General features: G+C 48.5%; 2 protein-coding genes across 5 annotated transcripts in view; one reads left to right on the top strand and one right to left on the bottom strand.

Moving 5' to 3' along the window:
- LOC140403402 (uncharacterized) overlaps positions 1-25,586 on the top strand; it is a 960,939-nt gene that overhangs the window by 489,357 nt on the left and 445,996 nt on the right. The gene's annotated exons all lie outside the window — the stretch shown is intronic.
- The window catches only part of LOC140403353 (uncharacterized), a 185,420-nt gene that overhangs the window by 38,619 nt on the left and 121,215 nt on the right, over positions 1-25,586 (bottom strand). For 2 of the 4 annotated variants that reach the window (XM_072491256.1, XM_072491254.1), the window contains exons 2-3: positions 22,179-22,265; positions 12,829-12,873 (exon numbers count right to left, since the gene is read on the bottom strand). In XM_072491256.1, the coding sequence (XP_072347357.1) occupies positions 12,829-12,873; positions 22,179-22,239 (106 nt within the window). In that variant the 5' untranslated portion in view covers positions 22,240-22,265. The remainder of the gene's footprint in view (positions 1-12,828; positions 12,874-22,178; positions 22,266-25,586) is intronic. The other 2 variants (XM_072491257.1, XM_072491255.1) reach the window with 1 other exon arrangement.

Raw genomic sequence — 25,586 nt, 5'->3', positions numbered from 1 at the left:
GGGTGGGGCTCTGGCTCTAGCTCTGCTTTTCACTTTCGTTTTGAGCTGCAAGTTGGTCTCTCTCTCTCTCTGCCTGCTAAAGAATATCTCCAGATCTCTTGATGATTTCAAAGTAATACCTGTTTCTGTAAGGAATGCAAACGTACTGTCTTTGTTAACAAGGGTCTTTGACTTATGGATGTTGTTAGGAAAGTTACTAAGGGTTACCTATAGAGTACTGTATCTTTGAGGGGGTATCAGTGATGGTAGTTGATAAGATGTTTACTGTGTGTTTATAAAATGTTTCCTGGATTCATAGAATAAACATTGTTTTTGTTTAAAAATACTTATAGCTCTCTGTTGCATCACACCTGTAAAGTGGGCCCTTGCGCTCCCCATAACCAAAATCTATTAAATGTTGGTGGTCAGGTGAACTCCATGATATACAGGTTGCTGTATCAGGCTCCTGTGGCAAGTGTACAGATGAATAGGACAACATTGGACTATTTTCGACTGCACCGGGGTACGAGACAGGGATGCCCCCTCTCCCCACTGTTGTTCACGCTAGCTATAGATCCACTGGCAATTGCTCTGAGAGCCTCAAGGGGCTGGAAGGGGCTGGTCTGGGGGGGGGGGGGGCGGGTAGGTGGCGGGTGGAGACAGAGTCTCGCTCTATGCAGACGACCTGCTTCTGTATGTATCGGACCCATTAGAGGGGCTGGAAGAAATCATGAGGATTCTCGGGGAATTTGGCCGGTTTTCGGGGTATGAGCTAAATATGGGGAAAAGTGAGATGTTTGCGGTCCAGGCGAGGGGACAGGAGAGGCGATTGGGGGAGCTGCCGTTTAGATTAGTAGGGGGAAGCTTTAGGTATCTAGGCATTCAAGTGGCGCGGGAATGGGAACGGCTGCATAAACTAAATCTGGCCCGACTAGTAGACCAAATGAAGGACGATTTTCGGAGATGGGACGTGCTCCCGCTGTCATTAGCTGGGAGGGTGCAGACGGTGAAGATGACAGTCCTCCCGAGATTCCTGTTCGTGTTTCAATGTTTCCCCATCTTTATTCCGCAGTCCTTTTTTAAGCGGGTCAACAAAGTGATCACTGGCTTTGTTTGGGCGGGCAAGACCCTGCGAGTAAGGAAAGTAATACTTGAGCGGAGTCGGGGAGAGGGCGGGCTGGCGCTGCCAAATTATAGCAACTATTACTGGGCGGCGAATATAGCCATGATCAGGAAGTGGGTGGTGGGGAGGGGTCGGCATGGGAGCGTATGGAGGCGGCTTCATGCAAGGGCACCAGCTTGGGGGCGTTGGCAACTGCGCCTCTGCCATTCCCGCCGGCACGGTACTCCACCAGCCCCGTGGTGGTGGTGGCCCTGAGAGTCTGAGGGCAATGGAGGAGACATGTGGGAGCAGAGGGAGCATCGGTCTGGTCCCCAATCTGTAATAATCACCGGTTTGCCCCGGGAAGTATGGATGGGGGGTTCCGGATATAGCGGAGAGCAGGGATTGAGAGGATGGGGGATATGTTTATAGAGGGGAGCTTTCCGAGTATGAGGGCGCTGGAGGAAAAGTTTGGGTTGGTGAGGGGAAACAAATTCAGGTATCTGCAGGTGCGGGACTTCCTTCGTAAACAGGTGTCAACCTTCCCGCTCCTACCGCTGAGGGGGATTCAGGACAGGATAGTTTCCAGAGGGTGGGTAGGAGAAGGGAGCATCTCGGACATTTACAAGGAACTTATGGGGTCAGAGGAGACGCAGACCGAGGAGCTGAAGCGCAAATGGGAGGAGGAACCGGGAGGAGACATGGAGGATGGTCTATGGGCGGACATGTTGAGTAGAGTCAACGCATCCACAACATGTGCCAGGCTCAGCCTGATACAATTTAAGGTCGTTCACTGGGCTCACATGACAGTGGCCCGGATGAGCAGATTCTCTGGGGTGGAAGACAGGTGTGCAAAATGTGCGGGAGGACCAGCGAACCATGTCCACATGTACTGGGCATGTCCGAAGCTCAGGGAATTTTGACAGGGGTCTGCAGATGTTATGTCCACGGTGTTAAAAACAAGGGTGGCACTGAGGTGGCGACTTTCGGGGTGTCGGAAGACCCGGGAATCCAGGAGGACAAAGAGGCAGACGTTCTGGCCTTTGCTTCCCTGGTAGCCCGGAGACGGATACTATTAGCTTGGAGGGACTCAAGGCCCCCGAAGTCGGAGACCTGGCTATCGGACATGGCTAGCTTTCTCTGTTTGGAGAAAATCAAGTTCGTCTTGAGAGGGTCACTGTTAGGGTTCGCCCGGAGGTGGCAACCGTTCGTCGACCTCTTCGCGAAAAATTAATCATCAGCAGAAGTGGGGGGGGGTTAGTTTAGCTTAGAGTAGGGGGTTAATAAAGGTGGGACCTGTAAGGGAGGGAGACGGCTTTTGCACGATGTTTATAGTTTCATGTACATTGTTTATTGTTATAATACCAAACAATACCTCAATAAAATGTTTATTAAAAAAAAAAGAAATGAGACAGCTTGTATTGGAATTAAAAGAAAAAGAAAGTGAAAGAGTGACAATGGCAGAAGGAAAGGAAAGAGAGAGAGAATTTGAACTTTGGAAATGGGAACACGTAAAGAGAATATCAAATTAAAATGATGACGGTAAAGGCAGAGTTTGAGGAAAATCTAGAGGAAATATTAACCCCTCCTAGTGGGGATATGTTTAAATAGATTCAAGCACTGTTGAAGTTTGACGCGAAAGACGTGGAAGCTTTTTTCATCTTATTTGAGAGAGTCGCTAAACAATCAAAGTGGCCAGAAAATATGTGGATAGTGTTGGTTCAAACAATGTTGGCAGATAGAGCTGGTGAGGTGTTTGCATCACTTTCAGAGAAGGTATCTCAGAATTATGATGAGGTGACACAGCCGCTTTAAGTGTATATGTACTAATGCCAGAAGCCTACAGACAGACGATTAGAAATCTAAGAAAAGCGCCAGATCAGACATGTATACAATTTGAAGAATCAAACAAATAATTTTGATAGGTGGATAAACGCATTAAAATAGACCAAACATCTGGAGCTCTCAGGGAAGTAACTATTTTGGTCAAATTTAAAGATTCATTTCCAGCAGTGAGAACCCACGTGGAAGAGCAAAGGGTTATAATTGCTATACAGGCAGCAGGAATGGCAGATGATTTTGAATTCATTCATAAATCAAGGTTTGGTTTTCAACATCGTTTTAAGTCTGCGAAGGATAGAAACTGGGGAAATGAGAAATCCACAGGTGGTTGAGGCAAAGAGTGTCTCGTTGGAGATATTAAGGAGAGTTTGACTCATATTGAAAAGGAAACTTATGATGGTGGAAGAGATATAGGGAAACTTAAGTGTTTTCATTGTAATAAAGTTGGACACATCAAGTTGCAGTGTTGGTGGCTTAAGAAAAGTACTGGAAAGACAGACTCGGTAAATTAGGACAAGACAGTGAGGTTTATTAAAGTGACAAAATAAACCATGATTGCAACTAAAGAGGTCCATACTACTACAGCCTGGACAGAGGTTGGTGGATAAGAAGGTGTCAGATCTTTTAAAATATTTTATTTGGTGGGGTAAGACTTACTTGTGAGTACGAGGTGGAGGTTAAAATCTTAAGGGATACAGGAGCAAGTCAATCTCTAATATGGAGGTATGTCATTTGGAAGCAGGGTTGCCAGAAAATGTGATGATGTGTGGAATTCGCGGTGAGAGGAGTAGTGTGCCATTATATAAGGTAAGGTTAGACACAGCGGTGAAAAGTGGTGAAGTGGTGGTAGGAGTAATAGAGAAATTACCTTTTTCAGGGGTACAGTTTATCCTGGGTAATTATGGGTAGGTTTCTTCGTCCGGCCGCACCAGATTTCTGGTTCAGCACGCTGTTGGAATTCTCCATTTCGCTGGCTGGTCAATGGGGTTTCCAATTATGGGGCAGCCCCGGGCTGCATGGCAAAATGGAGCATCCCAACGGTGGAGAATTAAGTCAGATATATTGGTGGGAGTGATGCCTACTGTGGTTGAAAAGCAGTGGAAATCAAACAACTGAAGTGTTGCCATAAGCACATCCTGGGGTGATTCCAGATTGTGTGGTTACAAGATCACACAGCCAAAGGTTGAGACAGGAGGAGGAGAAGTCAAGGAGTAAAGATAAGGAGGCTGAGGTTCAGTTATCAGGAACAATATTTGATCAGATGGCTGATAAAGAACAAGAGCAGGTGGAGGATGAAGCGGATATCTTTTGTTTAAGAAAATTGGTAGGATTACAACAGAACGATTCAGAGATAAAGCAGTTGTATCAGAAAGCATATACAGAAATAGAATGTATACGGAGGGTTGTTACATTAGAAATAATGTATCAATGAGGAAATGGAGACCTTTACATATTCAGGCATGAAGAATGGGCAGAAGTTCATCAAGTTGTATTACCTGTGGATTATGGAAAGGAGGATTTATAGGTTGTGCATGAAGTTCCGGAAGGGGTCATTTAGGAATAAAGACAACTCAAGCAAAAATACAAAAACATTTTATTGGCCTGGACCTCATAAGGATGTAGTTAAATTTTGCCGTACATGTCACATATACATACATAGAACATAGAACATACAGAGCAGAAGGAGGCCATTCGGTCCATTGAGTCGGCACCGGCCCACTTAAGCCCTCACTATCCCCATAACCCAGTAACCCCTCCTAACCATTTTGGACACTAAGGGCAATTTAGCATGGCCAATGCACCTAACCTGCTCGTCTTTGGACTGTGCGAGGAAACCGGAGCACCCGGAGGAAACCCACGCAGACACGGGGAGAACATGCAGACTCCGCACAGACAGTGACCCAGCGGGGAATCGAACCTGGGACCCTGGTGCTGTGAAGCCACAGTGCTAGCCTCTTGTGCTACCGTACTGCCCCACGTAGGTCAAGTAATAGAAAAACCTCAAGTGGCAATCAAACCAGCACCCTTAATACCCAGTCCGGCATTTGAGGAACCTTTTACTCGGGTCCTAATAGATGGTGTGGAACCCCCTTCTAAGGTGAAAAGCGGGAATCAGTATCTGTTGACCATAATGGGTCTGTCTACTAGATTTCAACAGGCCGTTCCGTTAAGAAATACTACAACTGAATGGGTTGTAGAGGAACCAACAATTTATTTTAACAAATACGGACAATGAAAAGAAATCTGACCAGATCAAGAATCCAATTTTATGTCAAAGTTATTCAGGGAAATTATGAATAATTAAAGAGTAAGGCAATTTAAATCACCAGCGTATCGTCCAGAGGTTTAGAAAGGTGCCACCAGGCTTCAAAGACTATGTTGAGGGCCTATAGTCAGGAATATCCAGAGGATTGGGATAAAGGAATTCCGCTTGTACTATTTGCAATTAGGGTTGCACACTAATGAGTAACCTAAATTCAATCCGTTCAAATTGATTAATTAAGAGGAATTTGGTGAGTCAGGGTTCTGAGACTACTGTCCTATATGTCAAACTTTAGGGAGAGGTTATCTAGGGCTGGTAAGTTGGCTAGAAAACATTTAATAATGTAGCCTGTTTTAATATAAAAGATCCCTATTTGTCAGTGGAATCACTTCTGGGGCGAAGTATCTTTTCCTCAGAGTTTACAAATAGAAAAAGTGTTTAGGGTTTCTTGGCCGGATTCCTAATCTAAATTGGGGTCTGGTCCGTGTATTGGTCTCTTAGTTGGGAAGAACTGGAGTATTGCTGAAGGCTTTGCGCAGGTGAAGGAGACACAGCCTGAGTGAGTGAGACGCATGCAGAGTGGGAATTGGAACTTGGTAATTTGGGCAGTGTGGTAATTCGGGGCGGAGTGGGAGGAGGTGATGTTTCCCTTTTTTGTTCTGTTTCCTTCGTTTGGCTTTGTAACTGGTAATCAGCAGGGAGAGATCCAGAGTGCATTCCGGGAAGCAGGGAGAAAACCAGGGAGCACCCTGGGAAGGTAGGTGATATAAAATCTCACCCCCCAGGTTCCATCAGCCTTCATTTTCGGGAGCGAGAGAGAGAGAGAGCCGGGCAGCAACTTGGGAACAGGTAAGTGATAGATATTCTGCTATTCTGAGTGATCCGACTGGGGGACGGAGGGACGAGGGGGACTGAAAAGTGATGTCACAGGAAAGCTGTGACCTGATTGGCTGAATCTGCACTAAATTTAAAAATTAAACATTGTTAAACTAATTAAACATAATTAATTAATTACTTAATCATAATTTAGAGGGGTATCTAAGTCAGAGATCGGAGAGTACTGTATTTAGCTTTTACATTTATAGTAGAAATCTAGTGCTCGGAAACATATAGTTAACAGTAACTTTTAATTTTTAAAAATTTTTTAATTTACTAATTAATTAATGCAATGTCAGTTAGAGGGGTGCAGTGCTCTGACTGTGAGATGTGGCAGATCCAGGAGGCTTCCAGCATCCCGGATGGCTTAATCTGCAGAGAGTGCACCCAACTGGAGCTCCTCACAGACCGCATGGTTCGGTTGGAGCAGCAATTGGATGCACTTAGGAGCATGCAGGTGGCGGAAAGCGTCATAGATCGCAGTTATGTAAATGTTGTCACACCCAAGGTGCAGGCAGAGAAATGGGTGACCACCAGAAAGGGCAGGCAGTCAGTGCAGGAGTCCCCTGTGGTTGTCCCCCTCTCGATTGGGTATACCCCTTTGGATACTGTCAGGGGGGAACAGCCTATTAGGGGAAAACAGCAGCAGCCAGAGCAGTGGCACCACGGCTGGCTCTGATGTTCAGAAGGGAGGGTCAAAGCGCAGAAGAGTAATAGTAATAGGGGACTCTATAGTCAGGGGCAGAGATAGGCGCTTCTGTGGACGTGAAAGAGACTCCAGGTTGGTATGTTGCCTCCCTGGTGCCAGGGTTCAGGATGTCTCAGAACAGGTAGCAGGCATCCTGAAGGGGGAGGGCAAACAGGCAGAGGTCGTGGTACATATTGGTACTAATGACAAAGGCAGGAAGGGGTATGAGGTCCTGCAGCAGGAGTTCAGGGAGCTAGGCAGAAAGTTAAAAGACAGGACCTCAAGGGTTGTAATCTTGGGATTACTCCCTGTGCCACGTGCCAGTGAGGCTAGAAATAGGAAGATAGAGCAGCTGAACACGTGGCTAAACAGCTGGTGTAGGAGGGAGGGTTTCAGTTAAATGGTCCACTGGGAGCTTTTCCGGGGCAGGTGTGACCTGTATAAGAAGGACGGGTTGCATCTAAACTGGAGAGGCATAAATATCCTGGCCGCGAGGTTTGCTAGTGTCACACGGGAGGGTTTAAACTAGTATGGCAGGGGGGTGGGCACGGGAGCAATAGGTCAGATGGTGAAAAAACTGAAGGAGATCTAGGAAATAGGGCCACTATGGCTCTGAGGAAGAGCAGACAGGGAGATGTTGTCCCGTACCAGCCTCCCTGAACAGGCACCGGAATGTGGCGACTAGGGGCTTTTCACAGTAACTTCATTTGAAGCCTACTTGTGACAATAAGCAATTTTCATTTCATTTCATTTCACTTCATGTTGCTGAAAACACAGGGTCTGGTGGCCTGAAGTGCATATGTTTTAATGCAAGAAGTATTACGGGTAAGGCAGATGAACTTAGTGCTTGGATTAGTACTTGGAACTCTGATGTTGTTGCCATTACAGAGGCCTGGTTGAGGGAAGGATAGGATTGGCAGCTAAACGTTCCAGGATTTAGATGTTTCAGGCGGGATAGAGGGGGATGTAAAAGGGGAGGCGGAGTTGCGCTACTGGTTAGGGAGAATATCACAGCTGTACTACGGGAGGACACCTCAGAGGGCAGCGAGGCTATATGGGTAGAGATCAGGACTAAGAAGGGCGCAGTCACAATGTTGGGGGTTTACTACAGGCCACCCAACAGCCAGCGGGAGATAGAGTAGCAGATAAGTAGACAAATTTTGGAAAGGAGTAAAAGCAACAGGGCTGTTGTGATGGGAGACTTTAACTTCCCCAATATTGACTGGGACTCACTTAATGCTAGGGGCTTGGACGGGGCAGAGTTTGAAAGGAGCATCCAGGAGGGCTTCTTAAAACAATATGTAAATAGTCCAACTAGGGAAGGGGCTGTACTGGACCTGGTATTGGGGAATGAGCCCGGCCAGGTGGTAGAAGTTTCAGTAGGGGAGCATTTCGGGAACAGTGACCACAATTTAGCAAGTTTTAAAGTGCTGGTGGACAAGGATAAGAGTGGTCCTCGGGTGAATGGGCTAAATTGGGGGAAGGCAAATTATAAAAATATCAGGCGGGAACTGAAGAACCTAGATTGGGGGCGGATGTTTGAGGGTAAATCAACATCTGACATGTGGGAGGCTTTCAAATGTCAGTTGAAAGGAATTCAGGACCGGCATGTTCCTGTGAGGAAGAAGGATAAATATGGCAAATTTCGCGATCCTTGGATAACGAGGGTTATTGTAGGCCTCGTCAAAAAGAAAAAGGAGGCATTTGTCAGGGCTAGAAGGCTGGGAACAGACGAAGCCTGTGTGGAATATAAGGAAAGTAGGAAGGAACTTAAGCAAGGAGTCAGGAGAGCTAAAAGAGGTCACGAAAAGTCATTGGCAAATAGGATTAAGGAAAATCCCAAGGCTTTTTACACATACATAAAAAGCAAGAGGGTAGCCAGGGAGAGGGTTGGCCCACTGAAGGACAGGGGAGGGAATCTATGTGAGGAGCCAGAGGACATGGGCGAGGTACTGAATGAATACTTTGCATCAGTATTCACCAAAGAGAAGGAATTGGTGGATGTTGACTCTGGCGAAGGGTGTGTAGATAGTCTGGGTCACATTGAGATCCAAAAAGACGAGGGGTTGGGCGCCTTGAAAAATATTACAGTGGATAAGTCTCCAGGGCCTGATGGGATCTACCCCAGAATACTGAAGGAGGCTGGAGAGGAAATTGTTGAGGCCTTGACAGAAATCTTTGGATCCTCACTGTCTTCAAGTGATGTCCCGGAGGACTGGAGAATAGCCAATATTGTTCCTTTGCTTAAGAAGGGTAGCAAGTATAATCTAGGGAACTACAGGCCGGTGAGCCTTACTTCAGTGGTAGGGAAATTACTGGAGAGAATTCTTCGAGACAGGATCTACTCCCATTTGGAAGCAAGGGGTCGTATTAGCGAGAGGCAGCATGGTTTTGTGAAGGGGAGGTCATGTCTCACTAACTTGATAGTTTTTCGAGGAGGTCATAAAGATGATTGATGCAGATAGGACAGTGGATGTTGTCTATATGGACTTCAGTAAGGCCTTTGACAAGGACCCTCATGGCAGACTGGTACAAAAGGTGAAGTCACACGGGATCAGGGGTGAGCTGGCAATGTGGATACAGAACTGGCTAGGTCATAGAAGGCAGAGAGTAGCAATGGAAGGGTGCTTTTCTGATTGGAGGGCTGTGACTAGTGGTGTTCCGCAGAGATCAGTGCTGGGACCTTTGCTGTTCGTAGTATATATAAATAATTTGGAGGGAAATGTAACTGGTCTGATTAGTAAGTTTGCAGACAAAACAAAGGTTGGTGGAATTGCGGATAGCGATGAGGACTGTCTGAGGATACAGCAGGATTTAGATTGTTAGGAGACTTGGGCGACAAGATGGCAGATGGAGTTTAATTCGGACAAATGTGAGGTAATGCATTTTGGAAGGTCTAATGCAGGTAGGGAATATACAGTGAATGGTAGAACCCTCAAGAGTATTGACAGTCACTGAGATCTTGGTGTACAGGTCCACAGGTCACTGAAAGGGGCAACGCAGGTGGAGAAGGTAGTCAAGAAGGCATACGGCATGCTTGCCTTCATTAGCCGGGGCATTGAGTATAAGAATTGGCAAGTCATGTTGCAGCTGTATAGAACCTTAGTTAGACCACACTTGGAGTATAGTGTTCAATTCTGGCCGCCACACTACCAGAAGGCTGTGGAGGCTTTAGAGAGGGTGCAGAAGAGATTTACCAGAATGTTGCCTGGTATGGAGGGCATTAGCTATGAGGAGCGGTTGAATAAACTCGGTCTGTTCTCACTGGAACGACGGAGGCTGAGGGGCGACCTGATAGAGGTCTACAGAATTATGAGGGGAATAGATAGAGTGAATAGTCAGAGGCTTTTCCCCTGGGTAGAGGGGTCAATTACTAGGGGGCATAGGTTTTAGGTGCAAGGGGCAAGGTTTAGAGTAGATGTACGAGGCAAGTTGTTTACGCAGAGTGTAGTGGGTGCCTGGAACTCGCTACCGGAGGAGGTGGTGGAAGCAGGGACGATAGTGACATTTAAGGGGCATCTTGACAAATACATGAATAGGATGGGAATAGAGGGATACGGACCCCGGAAGTATAGAAGAATTTAGTTTAGACGGGTAGCATGGTTGGCGCAGGCTTGGAGGGCTAAGGGCCTGTTCTTGTGCTGTACCTTTCTTTGTTCTTTGTTCTTTGAAAAGAGACACGTCAAAGTTTTTGATCCTGCTCCGCATCAGGGCAGATTCCCAAGCATACCAAATCTCAAAGCCAACAACAATTTACACCGCATGAGAAGAGTACTGCTGATTGGTTGGCAAGTGTGCTCTGATTGGGAGAGGCGTTGCCGTGGAGAATGCACCAGGGAACAATGGGATCGGCTTTAAGTGGACTGTGAAAGAAGAAGAGAGGGGGTGAAGAGAAAAAGAGGAGCAGGGAGGGAATTGCACAGGTTAAGACCTAGATATCTGAGGTGTAGTAGCCGAGGAATAATGTTGCTGGGCTAGGAATCCAGGCTAATGCTTCAGAGACATTGTTCGAATCCCCCCCACGGAAAATTGGAATTCAATTAATAACAAATCTGGAATGTTTTAAGTTGACCTCCATAGTGGTGACCTTGAGTCCCCTCAATCGTTGTAAATGTCCATTTAGTTCAGGGAAGGAAATCAGTCACTTTTGCCCAGCCTAGCCTACATTTGACTCCAGGCTCCCAGCAATGAATCAGTACTCTGCTGAACACGGCTTGGAGGAAGCACTGCGTGTTGCTACAGTACAGAATGTACTCTGGGTGGGGGGGGACTTCAATGTAAAGAGTGGCTCACTTCTGACCCAGCTGCCTGAGTTCTAAAGACTGGGCCTGTGGCAGGCGGTGAGGGAACCAACAAGAGGAGGAAAACTTAGGGAATGAAGAGTAATGACGATAAGGCGGGAAAGTGGAGTTGAGGATTATCATATTAGTCATGGTCTCATTGAATGGCGGACCAGACTCGAAGGGCCAAATGGCCTAATTCTGCCCCTACATCTGATGCTTCTAACCTATCCTCACCTGTTGCAGATGCATCTGTCCATGACAGTGATCATAGAATGACTACGGTGCTGAAGGAGGACATTCAGCCCATCGAGTCGGCACCGACCCGATGATAGAGCACTCTACCTGGGCCCGGTCCCCTGCCCCATCCCCGTAACCCTACCTAAAATGCGCATCTTTGGTCACTAAGGGGCAATTTATCATGGCCAACCCACCTAGCCTGCACATCTTTGGACTGTGGGAGGAAACCGGAGCACCCGGAGGAAACCCATGCAGACACGGGGAGCACATGCAGACTCCACATAGACAGTCACCCAATGTTGGAATTGAACTCGAGTCCTTGGCGCTGTGAGGCAGCAGTGCTAACCACTGTGCCACCAGGAGTGACCAACATACAGTCTTTGTGGAAATGAAGTTGTGTCTTCATACTGTACATAGTAGTGTGGCACTACCATCCTGCTCAATAAGGTAGGTTCAGGAGCCTAGATCTGGGCAGTTCCAAACTAGGCATTCATGAGGTGCTGGGGGCCATCAGCAGCAGAATTGCATTCAATCTGCAGCCTCATGGCCCGGCATATCCCCCACTCTACCATTACTACTAAGCCAGGGAATCAATCCTGGTTCAATGAAGTGTGCAGAGAGCATGCCAGGAGCAACAACAGGCATACCGAAAAATGAGGTGAAGCTACAATACAGGACTACTTGTGTGTCAAACAGAATAAGGAGCAAGTGATCGATCGGGGTTAGCAATTCCACAACCAATGGATCAGATCGAAGCTCTGCACTCCTGCCACGTCCAGCCGTGAATGGTGGTGGACAATTAAACAACTCCCTGGAGGAGGAAGACCGGTGCTCCAGAACTTTCCGCACCCCTAGCCAAGCTGTTCCAGTGCATCTACAACACTGGCATCTACCCGGCAATGTGGACAATTGCCCAGGTGTGTCCGGTACACAAGAAACGGGATAAATCCAACTCGGCCAATTACTGCCCTATCGGTCTACTCCCGATCATCAATAAAGTGATAGAAGAGTGGTAGACTGTGCCATCAAGCAATACTTACTCAGCAGTAACCTTCTGACTGAGACTCAGTTTGGGTTCCGCCAGGGTCACTCAGCTCCTGACCCCATTCCAGCCTCGGTGCAAACATGGACAAAAGAGCTGAATGCCAGAGGTGAGGTGAGAGTGACTGGCCTTGGCATCAGGGCAGCATTTGACCAAGTGTGACATCACGGAGCCCGAGCTAAACTGGAGTCAATGGGAATCAGGGGGAAAATTCTCCGCTGGTTGGAGTCACGAATAACTTTACAAAATGTATTCTTTCATTCTCAGTAGAGTTAAATCCTCGGCCTCTCTTCCCTCCCTGTCCCCTCCCACTCCCACGCTCTTCGTATCCATCCCATTGCCTTCCTCATCCCCCCCTCACCTCCATTTTCCCATCCCCGGTCCCATCGCTGTCCCACCGGTTTTCCCAGCGACTCCCAATTTCCAACCTTTACCCTCCATTCCTCTTTTCGTTCCCCCTCTCACTCCCATTCCCCAACTGCCATTCCCTCCTCCTCCGCTCCGCTGGACATTTACCTCCGGTTGGTCCCTCCTGGGTGCCATCTTGGTGGGCATCCTCGGCTGTCCAGATGGTAGAGGAGTAAAAAATGGAGATGTAAGTGACAGAATACAAATAGAAGCAGACACTAAACATCACTCTTTCCTGCTGTGTATATGAATGGTGTTTATATAAATCAGTCCAGGAACAGCGGCAGAGAGCTCGGAATGAAACACAGTTGGACTTGGGCCCCAGAATGATCCTTTCTGACATTCCTGTTGCTGGAATCGGACTTTCGGATTCAGGCAGGGCAATGATTGGGAGATTCTTTCGGATTCGTTCTTCAGGCAGCGGGCTGTGGATCTCAGCGGTATTATCAGGATTTACTGCCCATTCCGGAGGCACTGAGCATCCCCGGGAATGCCAGAGACTCCTGCCAATCACCCCCGCCCCCCCCCCCCCCCCCACCCCACCACACACTCACACACACACACTCACACACACACGCGCACACTCACACACACCCATTCACGTACACACATTCATACACACACACTCACATACCAAAACCCACACACACACTCACATGCACACACTTAGACTCGCACACACACAGGAACACACACTCACACAACCACACCCAAATACTTAAACATGCACACTCACACATAGATACACACGCACACACTTACACACACACAGGAACACACACTCCACACTCACACAACCACACCCACGCACACCCACATACTTAAACATGCACACACACTCACACATAGATACACATGCACACACATAAACACACACACTCACTCATACACAGACGCAAGCACATATGCACACACTCACACACACACTCATAATAATAATAATCGCTTATTGTCACAAGTAGGCGTCAATGAAGTTCCTGTGAAAAGCCCCTAGTCGCCACATTCCGGCGCCTGTTCAGGTAAGCCGGTACGGGAATTGAACCCGCGCTGCTGGCCTTGTTCTGCATTACACTCATATGCACAAACGCGCACACACACTCACTCACGGACACACTCATTCATGGTCACACTCACACACATCCACACACACTCACACGCACACACTTTCATACAAACATACACACACAAACTCACACACACATGCGCAGACACTCACATACACACACACACACTCACATACACGCACTCATAAACACACACACACTCAGATGCACGCCCCCACACACACGTACACAGGCGTCAGATCTTTCTGTAAAGCAGTGCCCAGAGATCTCTTTCTCAAATATGTAAAGGTCATATTCCTCAGTGCAGTAAAGATAGCAGTTAAGGGTTTTGTATTCACTGTATTGATTAGCACTATTTAAGGGGTAATTGTAAGTTATTTTCTGGTGTGATCTTAAAGATATTTTAATACTGTGTTGGTAATAAAGTTTGTTTTAATAAACCATGCCCTTATCTCTTTGTGTGATCACTCCTGGAGTGAGATCTCCTTTTCTCACAGACTTACAGAATTAAAATATTGAGCTTTCTGTCCAGTGTCCGAGCCATTGTCTGGGATTGTAATAAGATGCTTCCTTGGAATCCGCGATACTAACACTTAAAAGCCGGCCTGGATTGGGATGGGCATGATCGGTGGTCCCGGTTGGGACCTGTATAGGTTGCGGCCTTTACTTTTGTTTTCCAAATAAACCTCCAATGTACTTTCCAATGTAACCTCCTCGGAACCCCTGAAGATTTTACACTGGTCAAAGAGTCATTATGGGACAGAAAGAGGCCATTCCACCCGCTGGATCCATGTTATCGCACTGGTCGCGCCCCACCGGTGAAAAATTCCACTCCAGGTTTTCCCTCCTCGAGTTTGCGGTCGGTAGATTCCAAATTCCCCAAACTACCTAGCCGGGAGACGAAGTCACATCTTCGAGATGTTTCCCCAGGTCCTTGGATTACAAATTCACTGTGTTGGCCCCCCCCCCCCCCCCCCCCGCCACCGCCCTCCACCCCCACCCCTCCCCTCATTAACCTGCTACTTTATATAAATCCAGGGTGGTGGATAATGTTTCTCAGCCGCGTAGATGCACATTAATTCCTGTTCAGCTCTGACTGGGGAGTTACTCAGATCGTATTTCAGGGCCGTGTGTCAAATGGGTTCCAGATGGTAACAGCAGGATGAGAAACATTTAAAAAATGTTTCATTCCCGAAGCAGGACTGTTCTCGGTGAGTCACAGACCTGGCTCGACCAGAGGAGCCTCTGTAAATTTGGCAAGGGAAGGGGGAGGGGTGCCATGGGGAAGAGAGGGGGCGGGGGCTGCTAAGTGTGGGAGAGAGCGAGGAAGTCCAAAGATGCGCAGATTCGGTGGGTTTACGGGGATGGAACAGGGGAGTGGGACTCGGTAGGGTGCTCTTTCAGAGGGTTGGTGCAGACTCGATGGGCCGAATGGCCTCCTTCAGCACAGTAGGGGTCCTATGAATGAAGGGGAGGGTGGGTCGGGGGGGGATTGGGACGTGGGAGTGGAGTACGAGGCATGGTGGGAGGGGGACGAGACTGGGGTCGGAAGTGGGGGGAGAGTGGTGGTTGTGGGGGAAAGGGAGAAATGGGGGAGGCGGAGAGAGAGAGGCAAATAAGGGCGTGGCAATAAGGCAAGGGGAGTGGGGGAGGGGGAGAGAGGGATGGAGTGTGGGGAGGGGGAGAGCGGGGGAGGGAGTGGGGGAGGGGGAGAGAGGGATGAAGTGTGGGGAGGGGGACAGCGGGGGAGGGAGTGGGGGAGAGAGGGATGAAGTGTGGGGAGGGGGAGAACAGGGGAGGGAGTGGGGGAGGGGGAGAGAGGGATGAAGGGTGGGGGAGGGGAGAGCGGAGAGGGAGTGGGGGAGAGAGGGATGGAGTGTAGGGAGGGGGAGAGCGGGGGAGGGAGTGGGGGAGGGGGAGGAGGGATGGAGTGTGGGGGAGGGGGAGAGAGGGATGAAGGGTGGGGGAGGGGGAGAGCGGAGAGGGAGTGGGGGAGGGGGAGAGAGGGATGAAGAGTAGGGTAGGGGGTGAGCGGGGGAGGGAGTGGGGGAGGGGGAGAGAGGGATGGAGTGTGGGGAAAGTGCAGAGAGGAATGGGGCTGTGTGGGAGGAGAGTGGGATGGGATTGGAGGGTGGGAGAGAGAGGGAGAGATGGGGAGGGGAGAGCAGAATGGGGATGGAGGAAGGGGAGAAAGAGAGAGAGAGAGAGACAGAAACGAGGCTTCGCGCCCAGCACGGATCTCGATTTTGGGCTGGGGCGGGATTCACCCATTGCGCCTGGGCACAAGAGGGTCGCTGGATTGTGCCTGGAGTTTTAATTCTCCTCGGTGATCGCTGAGGAACCCTTCTTTGGGTTCTTTTGATGATGACACTGAACTGTTAGTGACTGGACATTGGTTCTGTGTACCCGAGGCTGCCTGGACATCTTTGGGTGCCCGAGGAGGGGTTTCTGCCGGGACTCCCACTCCTGATCACTGCCCGTTGCCCCAGTACAAACAGAGAATGACCATTCGGCCCACAGAGCCTGTGTCAGCCCTCCGAGCGAGTTAGCCCCACTCCCCCGCCCTTTCCCCAGTGCTCAGCAACTTTCTTTCGCTCCTTGTTCATGCCAAGTCGATTGGTGCCAAGTCACTAAAACATTTATTTCCCTCTCAGGCAGCGTGTTCTAGGTCGTAAAATCTCACTGCGTAAAATAAATTCTCCTCAGCTCCCCCGTGGCTATTTTGGCAATTGTGTTGCCGAGCGTCCTGCCAGGGTCATTTTGGACAAGCAAGGGAGAAGAAAAAAATCTGGTTCAAACTACAGAGGCCCCTTTGTTAAAGACGTACCTCCCCCGGGGCTTCTGTGTGAACGGATTTCGCAGCCTCAGGGAGGCACGAGAGGGAAGATTGAGAATCGAAAGGCGGGACAGGGAGGAGACTGAGGGGCCGCAACACGGGGGCCAGCATAGAGAGAAGGCAGTGGTCTGAATGGCCACGGCGATCTGCGGGAGAGTACGATCCAGGGTTCCAGTGGTGGTCCCCGTAGCTGAATAGCCACTCTCATAGGCAGGTGTTAGAATGACCACGGGGGAGGGGAGGTACTGTGCGCTATCGAGGCTCGAGCTCCGGGCGGGGATGTGGGGGAGGGGAGGGAGGGTAGGTTTTGAAAACCCAGCGAGCAATTTAGCAATTTCCGAGAGTTTTCCGACTGCCTTTCCCACGGGAATAATAATAATAATAATCAATTATTGTCACAAGTAGGCTTCAATGAAGTTACAGTGAACGTTACTAGTCGCCACATTCCGGCGCCTGTTCGGGGAGGCTGGTACGGGAATTGAACCCGCGCTGCTGGCCTTGTTCTGCATTACAAGCCAGCTGTTTACCCCGCTGTGCTAAACCAAAATATCTCTCCCATCAGGTACCATTGCCCTGAGAGGGTATCGGCGATCACGGATTAATCCTCCTCCAGAGGAGTGGACCATCTCTGTCGATGTAACAGTCTGTGAGGCTCTTTCGAAAGATCTACCTTTGTCCACCTCCATCTCATGGAGTCAGAGGGTCTTACAGCACAGAGCGAGGCCCTTCGGCCCACCGTGTCTGCACCAGCCATCAAGCACCAATCTATGAGCTCACTTGGCTGGATGGCTGGTCCGTGATGCAGGGCGAGGCCAGCAGCGTGGGTTCGATCCCCGCACCGGCTGAGCTTATTCATGAAGGCCCCGCCTTCTTACCCTTGCCTCTTGCCTGAGGGGTGGTGACCCTCAGGTTAAATCACCACCTGTCAAAGGGGAAAAGCAACCAATGATAATCTGGGACTAAGGTGACTTTACTTTATTCTAATCCCATATTCCAGCACTTGGTCCCTGGTCTTGTCCGCTCTGGCGAGTTCTCGTCTAAATACATCTTAAATGTCGTGAGGGTTCCCGCCTCGACCGCCCTTTCAGGCAGCGAGCTCCAGATTCCCAGCAACCTCTGAGTGAAAAAGGTTTTCCTCAAATCCCCTCTAAACCTTTGCCCCTTATCTTAAATCTACGCCCATTGGTTATTGACCTCTAGACTGAGGGGAAAAGTTACTTCCTATCCACCCTATTGATGTCGCTCAGAATTTTGTACGTCTCAATCAGATCCCTCCACAGCCTTCTCTGCTCCAAGGATAACAACCCCGGCCTAACCGGCCTCTCTTCATAGCTGGAACGCTCCAGCTCAGGCAGCATCCTGGTGAGTCTCCCCTGCACCCTCTCCAGTGCAATCACAGACCTCCTATAGTGTGCTGACCAGAAACGCACACAGTACTCTAGCTGAGGCCTAACCAGCGTTTTAAGCACCTTTACCACGATCTTTCCCCTCAGCATCTGAATTTCTAAATCATGGTTTCCTATTCCGAGCCGAGGAAATTCCAACTCTATCTTCCTCATCTTGGCCAGCGAGAGTTTATCTGGTCTCAGATTTAACCAGCGTCTCTTCATCGCGCGCGCGACTTGTCCAAGATATCTTTGTTGTTTGCCTCAAAAGACCACAAATCTACATGTTTGCGTCCTTCTCCGAATTGCTTCACTGATCACCCACGCCATCCTCATGTATGTTTGAAAGAAATGGCAGTGGGATTAAGCTACTTGGCCCTTGAGCTTGTTCTGTTTGAGTTGGTGACCTTTCTCATTTGTTTTGTTCCTTGGCCGCCCTGTCTGTCCGATGTTAACAAGCTGTTAACAGGGCAGCACGGTAGCACAGTGGTTAGCACAGTTGCTTTACAGCTCCAGGGTCCCAGGTTCGATTCCCGGCTTGGGTCACTGTCTGTGCGGAGTCTGCACATCCTCCCCGTGTGTGCGTGGGTTTCCTCCGGGTGCTCCGGTTTCCTCCCACAGTCCAAAGTTGTACAGGTTAGGTGGATTGGCAATCCTAAATTGCCCCTAGAGTCCAAAAGGTTAAGTCGGGTTATTGGGTTATATGGATAGGGTGGAGGCATAGGCTTAAGCAGAGAGCTCTTTCCAAGTGCCGGTGCAGAGTCGATGGGCCTGATAGCCTCTTTCTGCACTGTAAATTCTATTATCTATGATCTATTAGGTGGATTGGCCATGATAAATTGCCCTTAGGTTAGGTGGGGTTACTGGGTTATGGGGATAGGTTGGACGTGTGAGCTTAAGTGGGGTGCTCTTTCCAAGAGCCGGTGCAGACTCGATGGGCCGAATGGCCTCCTTCTGCACTGCAAATTCTATGATCCTATGATCTATGAACTCCCCAGGTGACAAGGCTTGTCTCCCTCTCTGACCCTTCCCCTCTCCCCTGTGACCTTACGCTCTGGTAATGGGCTCTCCTTAACGGATAGAGTGTGGTGCCAAACCATTCCCCCCCCCCCCCATTTCTAATAAACATGTTCCCGCTGGCTACTGTTCCCCTCCATGAATAGGACATGAATAGGAAATTGGGAAAGCTCCCTCACTGAAAGGGGGGTGCAGGGGCGGGGGGGAGGTGCGGGGAGCAATTAGAGATTTCAAGGCCAGGTATCAGCCCTGATCAAATAAAATGACGGAACAGGCCAGAGGGAGAGAATGGCCTCTCCCCTCTATCAAAGTATCTAAGGGGTTGAGGGGGAGGGGTCTTGTTTATGTTTTGGGTTGGTTTTATTTTGTAAATGCTACGTGTTTTGTGTATTTCATTGTTAAAATGTTAAAATTTGAATTAAAATATATTTTTAAAAAAGCTGACATGAATACAGAGAGGGGGACGGGAGAGTAAGCGTATAACGATACAATCATTCGACACAATTTGATGCGTCTCTAAGCCCAGCCGGAGAACAAGGGAGACACAAGACAAGGCCATGACAAAATGGTAAGATGGTGTGCATCTTCCCACTCAGCGATTGCAGAGATTGCAGGGTAGATTTTGGGCATGTTTGGGCGGGCACCAATAGACATCTTCCTCCACTCCAGCAGCGCCCGAGGCCACATTGGCACACCCAGCCTCCTCCCCTCGGATGCCAGGCCCGCCTGCACCCGTGCAGGAACCAATCACGGATTCTTCATACCCGCCCCAGAAATAAAACGGCAAAATACGACGAAATCAAAACTCCCGTTTTTTCCGGCTAATTCGATCAAGGGGATCAGGGGAGAAGGCAGGAAAATGGGGATGAGAAACTTATCAACCATGATTGAATGGCGGAGCAGACTCGATGGGCCGAGTGGCCTAATTCGGCTCCTCTGTCTTATGTGCTGCACATAGGGCACTCACTAGGTTTCCCAGTGGGGTCTTTCACGTTTTAAACACCCCCCTCGTTCTAACTGGCGACACCAAAGGCAAAGTTGACACAACGGGAGGCCCTGGCAAACAGGTCTTCAATCACAGCTGCGTGACGGGCCTACATCTCCGCCAGAGCCCCGGAAGGTACCAGAAGCAAAGAGGATCGAGGGTGGCGGTGACATTGACAGCTGATGTTAAATTGTGGCCACCAGCTGAGAGGGGGTGGGGGGGGGGGGGCTTATTCCAGTGGGTAACAGGTGGCTGGCACCACCTGAGGTGCCATCTACATCCTCTGAGGACACTGGTGTTGAGACATATTAAAGAAGCTGATCTTCTGTCTGTAGGGTGGAGATATAATGGCGACGTCACTGGACAAGTCATCCAGAGGATCGGGGGTCACGGGTTCAAATCCCACCACAGCACCCGGTAGAATTTGAATTTGTTCAATAAGTGTAGAATATAAAACTGGTGCCACACAAAAGGTTGTTGCATAAGATAAAGATGCATGGCATTAAGGGGAAAGTAGGAGCATGGATAGAGGATTGGTTAATTAATAGAAAGCAAAGAGTGGGGATTAATGGGTGTTTCTCTGGTTGGCAACCTGTAGCTAGTGGTGTCCCTCAGGGATCAGTGTTGGGCCCACAGTTGTTCACAATTTACATCGATGATTTGGAGTTGGGGACCAAGGGCAATGTGTCCAAGTTTGCAGACGACACTAAGATAAGTGGTAAAGCAAAAATTCAGAGGATACTGGAAGTCTGCAGAGGGATTTGGATAGGCTAAGTGAATGGGCTAGGGTCTGGCAGATGGAATACAATGTTGACAAATGTGAGGTTATCCATTTTGGTAAGAATAACAGCAAAAGGGATTATTATTTAAATGATAAAATATTAAAACATGCTGCTGTGCAGAGAGACCTGGGTGTGCTAGTGCATGAGTCGCAAAAAGTTGGTTTACAGGTGATTAAGAAGGCAAATGGAATTTTGTCCTTCATTGCTAGAGGGATGGAGTTTACGTCTAGGGAGGTTATGCTGCAATTGTATAAGGTGTTAGTGAGGCCACACCTGGTGTATTGTGTTCAGTTTTGGTCTCCTTACTTGAGAAAGGACGTACTGGCACTGGAGGGTGTGCAGAGGAGATTCACTAGGTTAATCCCAGAGCTGAAGGGGTTGGATTACGAGGAGAGGTTGAGTAGACTGGGACTGTACTCGTTGGAATTTAGAAGGATGAGGGGGGATCTTATAGAAACATATAAGATTATGAAGGGAATAGATAGGATAGATGCGGGCAGGTTGTTTCCACTGGCAGGTGAAAGCAGAACTAGGGGGCATAGCCTCAAAATAAGGGGAAGTAGATTTAGGACTGAGTTTAGGAGGAACTTCTTCACCCAAAGGGTTGTGAATCTATGGAATTCCTTGCCCAGTAAATGTTTTTAAGATAAAGATAGATAGTTTTTTGAAGAATAAAGGGATTAAGGGTTATGGTGTTCGGGCCGGAAAGTGGAGCTGAGTCCACAAAAGATCAGCCATGATCTCATTGAATGGCGGAGCAGGCTCGAGGGGCCAGGTGGCCTACTCCTGCTTCTAGTTCTTATGTTCTTAGTGTCAGTAACGGTGACCATGAAATTATCAGGGGTGAGTCAAAATCCTGTTGTCTTTTTGTTTCTGTGTCACTCACTCTGCCACACCCAGCCCTGGTCAATATTGACTTTGCAGCTGGCTTTCAATCCTACTCTCTTGTATATTCCTGGAAGGCGAAAATCCACAAAATGGACTAGGACATAAATTACAGGATATAATTCCAGCTGAGATGGGAATTAGCTTCCATTATCTCCACAGGAGATGACAGTTCACCTTTGCATGGCTTCTTCCTTTCAAATGTCTCTCTGAGATAGGGTATAACATTCCATTGGCTCTATATTAGTATCACCCACACTGGGGCAATTCAGACAGTGATTTAATTTACATTCTCTGAATCCCCAGCCATCTTTGGCTTGTATGTCTATTTTGAAAACCTAATGTCTCAATCAAGAGACCCTGGGGGAATGGTGAAGGTAGGTGGTGCGGACTATTTTTTTCAGCTTTAATGTCCTCACCTCCCCCCACCACCATCACCTACACCCACAGACCCGTCCAGGTTACAATCTGCCCAGGATGTCACGCTGAAGTGTGGAAAGGTACCTGAGTTCCTGACTTTCATCTTGATTTCTTCCTGCTGGTCCCCAGAGCTGTCTTTCACCATCTCACTTGTCACAGGAATCGATGACCCTTCACAACAAGAGAAAAGGAAATTAACTTGATGTTTATTAAACCCAGGAGTCATCCCACTCTCCTGTCATCAACACACTGTCACTGTCACACTCTCACTGTCACACTGTCACACTGTCACACTGTCACTGTCACACTGTCACTGTCACACTGTCACCGTCACACTGTCACTGTCACTGTCACACTGTCACTGTCACACTGTCACTGTCACTGTCACACTGTCACTGTCACACTGTCACTGTCACACTGTCACTGTCACACTGTCACATTGTCACTGTCACTCTGTCACTGTCACACTGTCACCGTCACACTGTCACTGTCACACTGTCACACTGTCACTGTCACACTGTCACCGTCACACTGTCACTGTCACACTGTCACACTGTCACTGTCTCACTGTCACTGTCACACTGTCACACTGTCACCGTCACACTGTCACCGTCACACTGTCACACTGTCACACTGTCACTGTCACACTGTCACTGTCACACTGTCACTGTCACACTGTCACTCTGACACTGTCACACTGTCACTGTCACACTGTCACTGTCACACTGTCACACTGTCACTGTCACACTGTCACTCTCACACTGTCACACTGTCACACTGTCACTTTCACACTGTCACTCTCACACTGTCACACTGTCACACTGTCACCGTCACACTGTCACTGTCACACTGTCACTGTCACACTGTCACCGTCTCACTGTCACATTGTAACACTGTCACACAGTCACTGTCACTGTCACATTGTCACTGTCACACTGTCACATTGTAACACTGTCACACAGTCACTGTCACTGTCACACTGTCACATTGTAACACTGTCACACAGTCACTGTCACTGTCACACTGTCACTGTCACACTGTCACTGTCACAATGTCACATTGTAACGCTGTCACACTGTCACTGTCACGCTGTTACTGTCACATTGTAACACTGTCACACAGTCACTGTCACTGTCACGCTGTTACTGTCACATTGTAACACTGTCACACAGTCACTGTCACACTGTCACTGTCACAATGTCACATTGTAACGCTGTCACACTGTCACTGTCACGCTGTCACTGTCACTGTCACACTGTCACACTGTCACTGTCACACTGTCACATTGTAACATTGTCACACAGTCACTGTCACTGTCACACTGTCACTGTCACACTGTCACTGTCACAATGTCACATTGTAACGCTGTCACACTGTCACTGTCATGCTGTCACTGTCACACTGTCACATTGTAACACTGTCACACAGTTACTGTCACTGTCACACTGTCACATTGTCACTGTCACAATGTCACATTGTAACGCTGTCACACTGTCACTATCACGCTGCCACTGTCACACTGTCACACTGTCACTGTCACACTGTCACATTGTAACACTGTCACACAGTCACTGTCACTGTCACACTGTCACTGTCACACTGTCACTGTCACAATGTCACATTGTAACGCTGTCACACTGTCACTGTCACACTGTCACTGTCACACTGTCACACTGTCACTGTCACACTGTCACATTGTAACATTGTCACATTGTAACACTGTCACACAGTCACTGTCACACTGTCACTGTCACACTGTCACTGTCACAATGTCACATTGTAACACTGTCACACAGTCACTGTCACACTGTCACTGTCACTGTCACTGTCACACTGTCACACTGTCACACAGTCACTGTCACACTGTCACATTGTAACACTGTCACATTGTAACACTGTCACACAGTCACTGTCACACTGTCACTGTCACACTGTCACACAGTCACTGTCACACTGTCACTGTCACACTGTCACTGTCACAATGTCACATTGTAACGCTGTCACACTGTCACTGTCATGCTGTCACACTGTCACACTGTCACTGTCACAATGTCACATTGTAACGCTGTCACACTGTCACTGTCACGCTGTCACTGTCATACTGTCACTGTCACATTGTAACGCTGTCACTCTCACACTGTCACTGTCACAATGTCACATTGTAACGCTGTCACACTGTCACACTGTCACTGTCCCACTGTCAACTCTCATTGCCGCACTGGCACTGTCACGCTGTCACACTGTTAACTCTCACACTGCCGACTATCAACTTACACACTGTCACTGTCACATTGTCAACTCTCATTGTCACACTCATCATCATACTGCCAATTTTCCTTGTTGCACTGTCACATTGTCACATTGTCATCAGACTGGATTTGTTTTATTGTCACCGAGGTACAGTGAAAGTAGTGTTCTCCGTACAGTCCAGGCAGATCGTTCCATACATGAAAAAACTAAGGACATACGATAAATGCACAATGTAAATACATAGACACGGATATCGGGTGAAGCATACAGGAGTGTAGTGCTACTCAGTAGAGAAGATGTGTGAAGAGATCAATTCAACCCATAAGAGGGTCATTTAGGAGTTAGGTAGTAGCGGGGAAGAAGCTTTTTAAAAATCTGTTTGTGCGTGTTCTCAGACTTTTGTATCCCCTGCCCGATGGAAGAAGTTGGAAGAGGGAGTAAGCCGGGTGGGAGGGGTATTTGATTATGCTGCCCGCTTTCCCCAGGCAGCGGGAGGTGTAGATGGAGTCAATGGATGGGAGGCAGGTTCGTGTGATGGACTGGGCGGTGTTCACGACTCTCTGAAGTTTCTTGCGGTCCTGGGCCGAGCAGTTGCCATACCAGGCTGTGATGCAGCCCGATAGGATGCTTTCTATGGTGCATCTGTAAATGCTGGTAAGAACACCCTTATACTACACCTACCCCACAAAGCCTTTACCCAACACATTTACAACACAAACTTTCTTCACGCGTGACCTCCTTCTCCCCGATCCGTCTCTGAATTTATTAACATCTGGAGACTTGACAACTGGTCCTGATCACGTTCTGGTCATATTTCCAGGGGTGGAGGCCCAGTTACCTTGGGAAAGCATTGTCAGATTGGAGCAAAAACCGGAAATGCCTGAGTTTCTGCCGCTTGCTCCACCTGATTTGCTTCTTCTCCGGTTGGGTGGGATTTACTTATCCCATTCCTCCTGGAGGGAATATTTACTCTGTCCTTTCATAGAGCAGACTTGTTTTATTTATCCAGTTGTTTCACTGTGTGCTTCTCAGGAGTTAATGTTTCAAACCTTCACTATTCATCTTTTCACTCAGACACCACTCTGGTGAGATCAGATGTGTTTGGTTCACCTATACAGGATCATACCCACCCCCAACACGCACACACACACGCACACATACACACACACACACACACACGCACACATACACACACACACACACACACATACACACACACACATGCATACGCACACACACACA

This window comes from Scyliorhinus torazame, chromosome 27, assembly GCF_047496885.1.
Source record: "Scyliorhinus torazame isolate Kashiwa2021f chromosome 27, sScyTor2.1, whole genome shotgun sequence".
Classification (NCBI taxonomy): Eukaryota; Metazoa; Chordata; class Chondrichthyes; order Carcharhiniformes; family Scyliorhinidae; genus Scyliorhinus; species Scyliorhinus torazame.
Note: the sequence above shows the minus strand (reverse complement) of the source record. Positions and strands in the feature narration are given on the sequence as shown.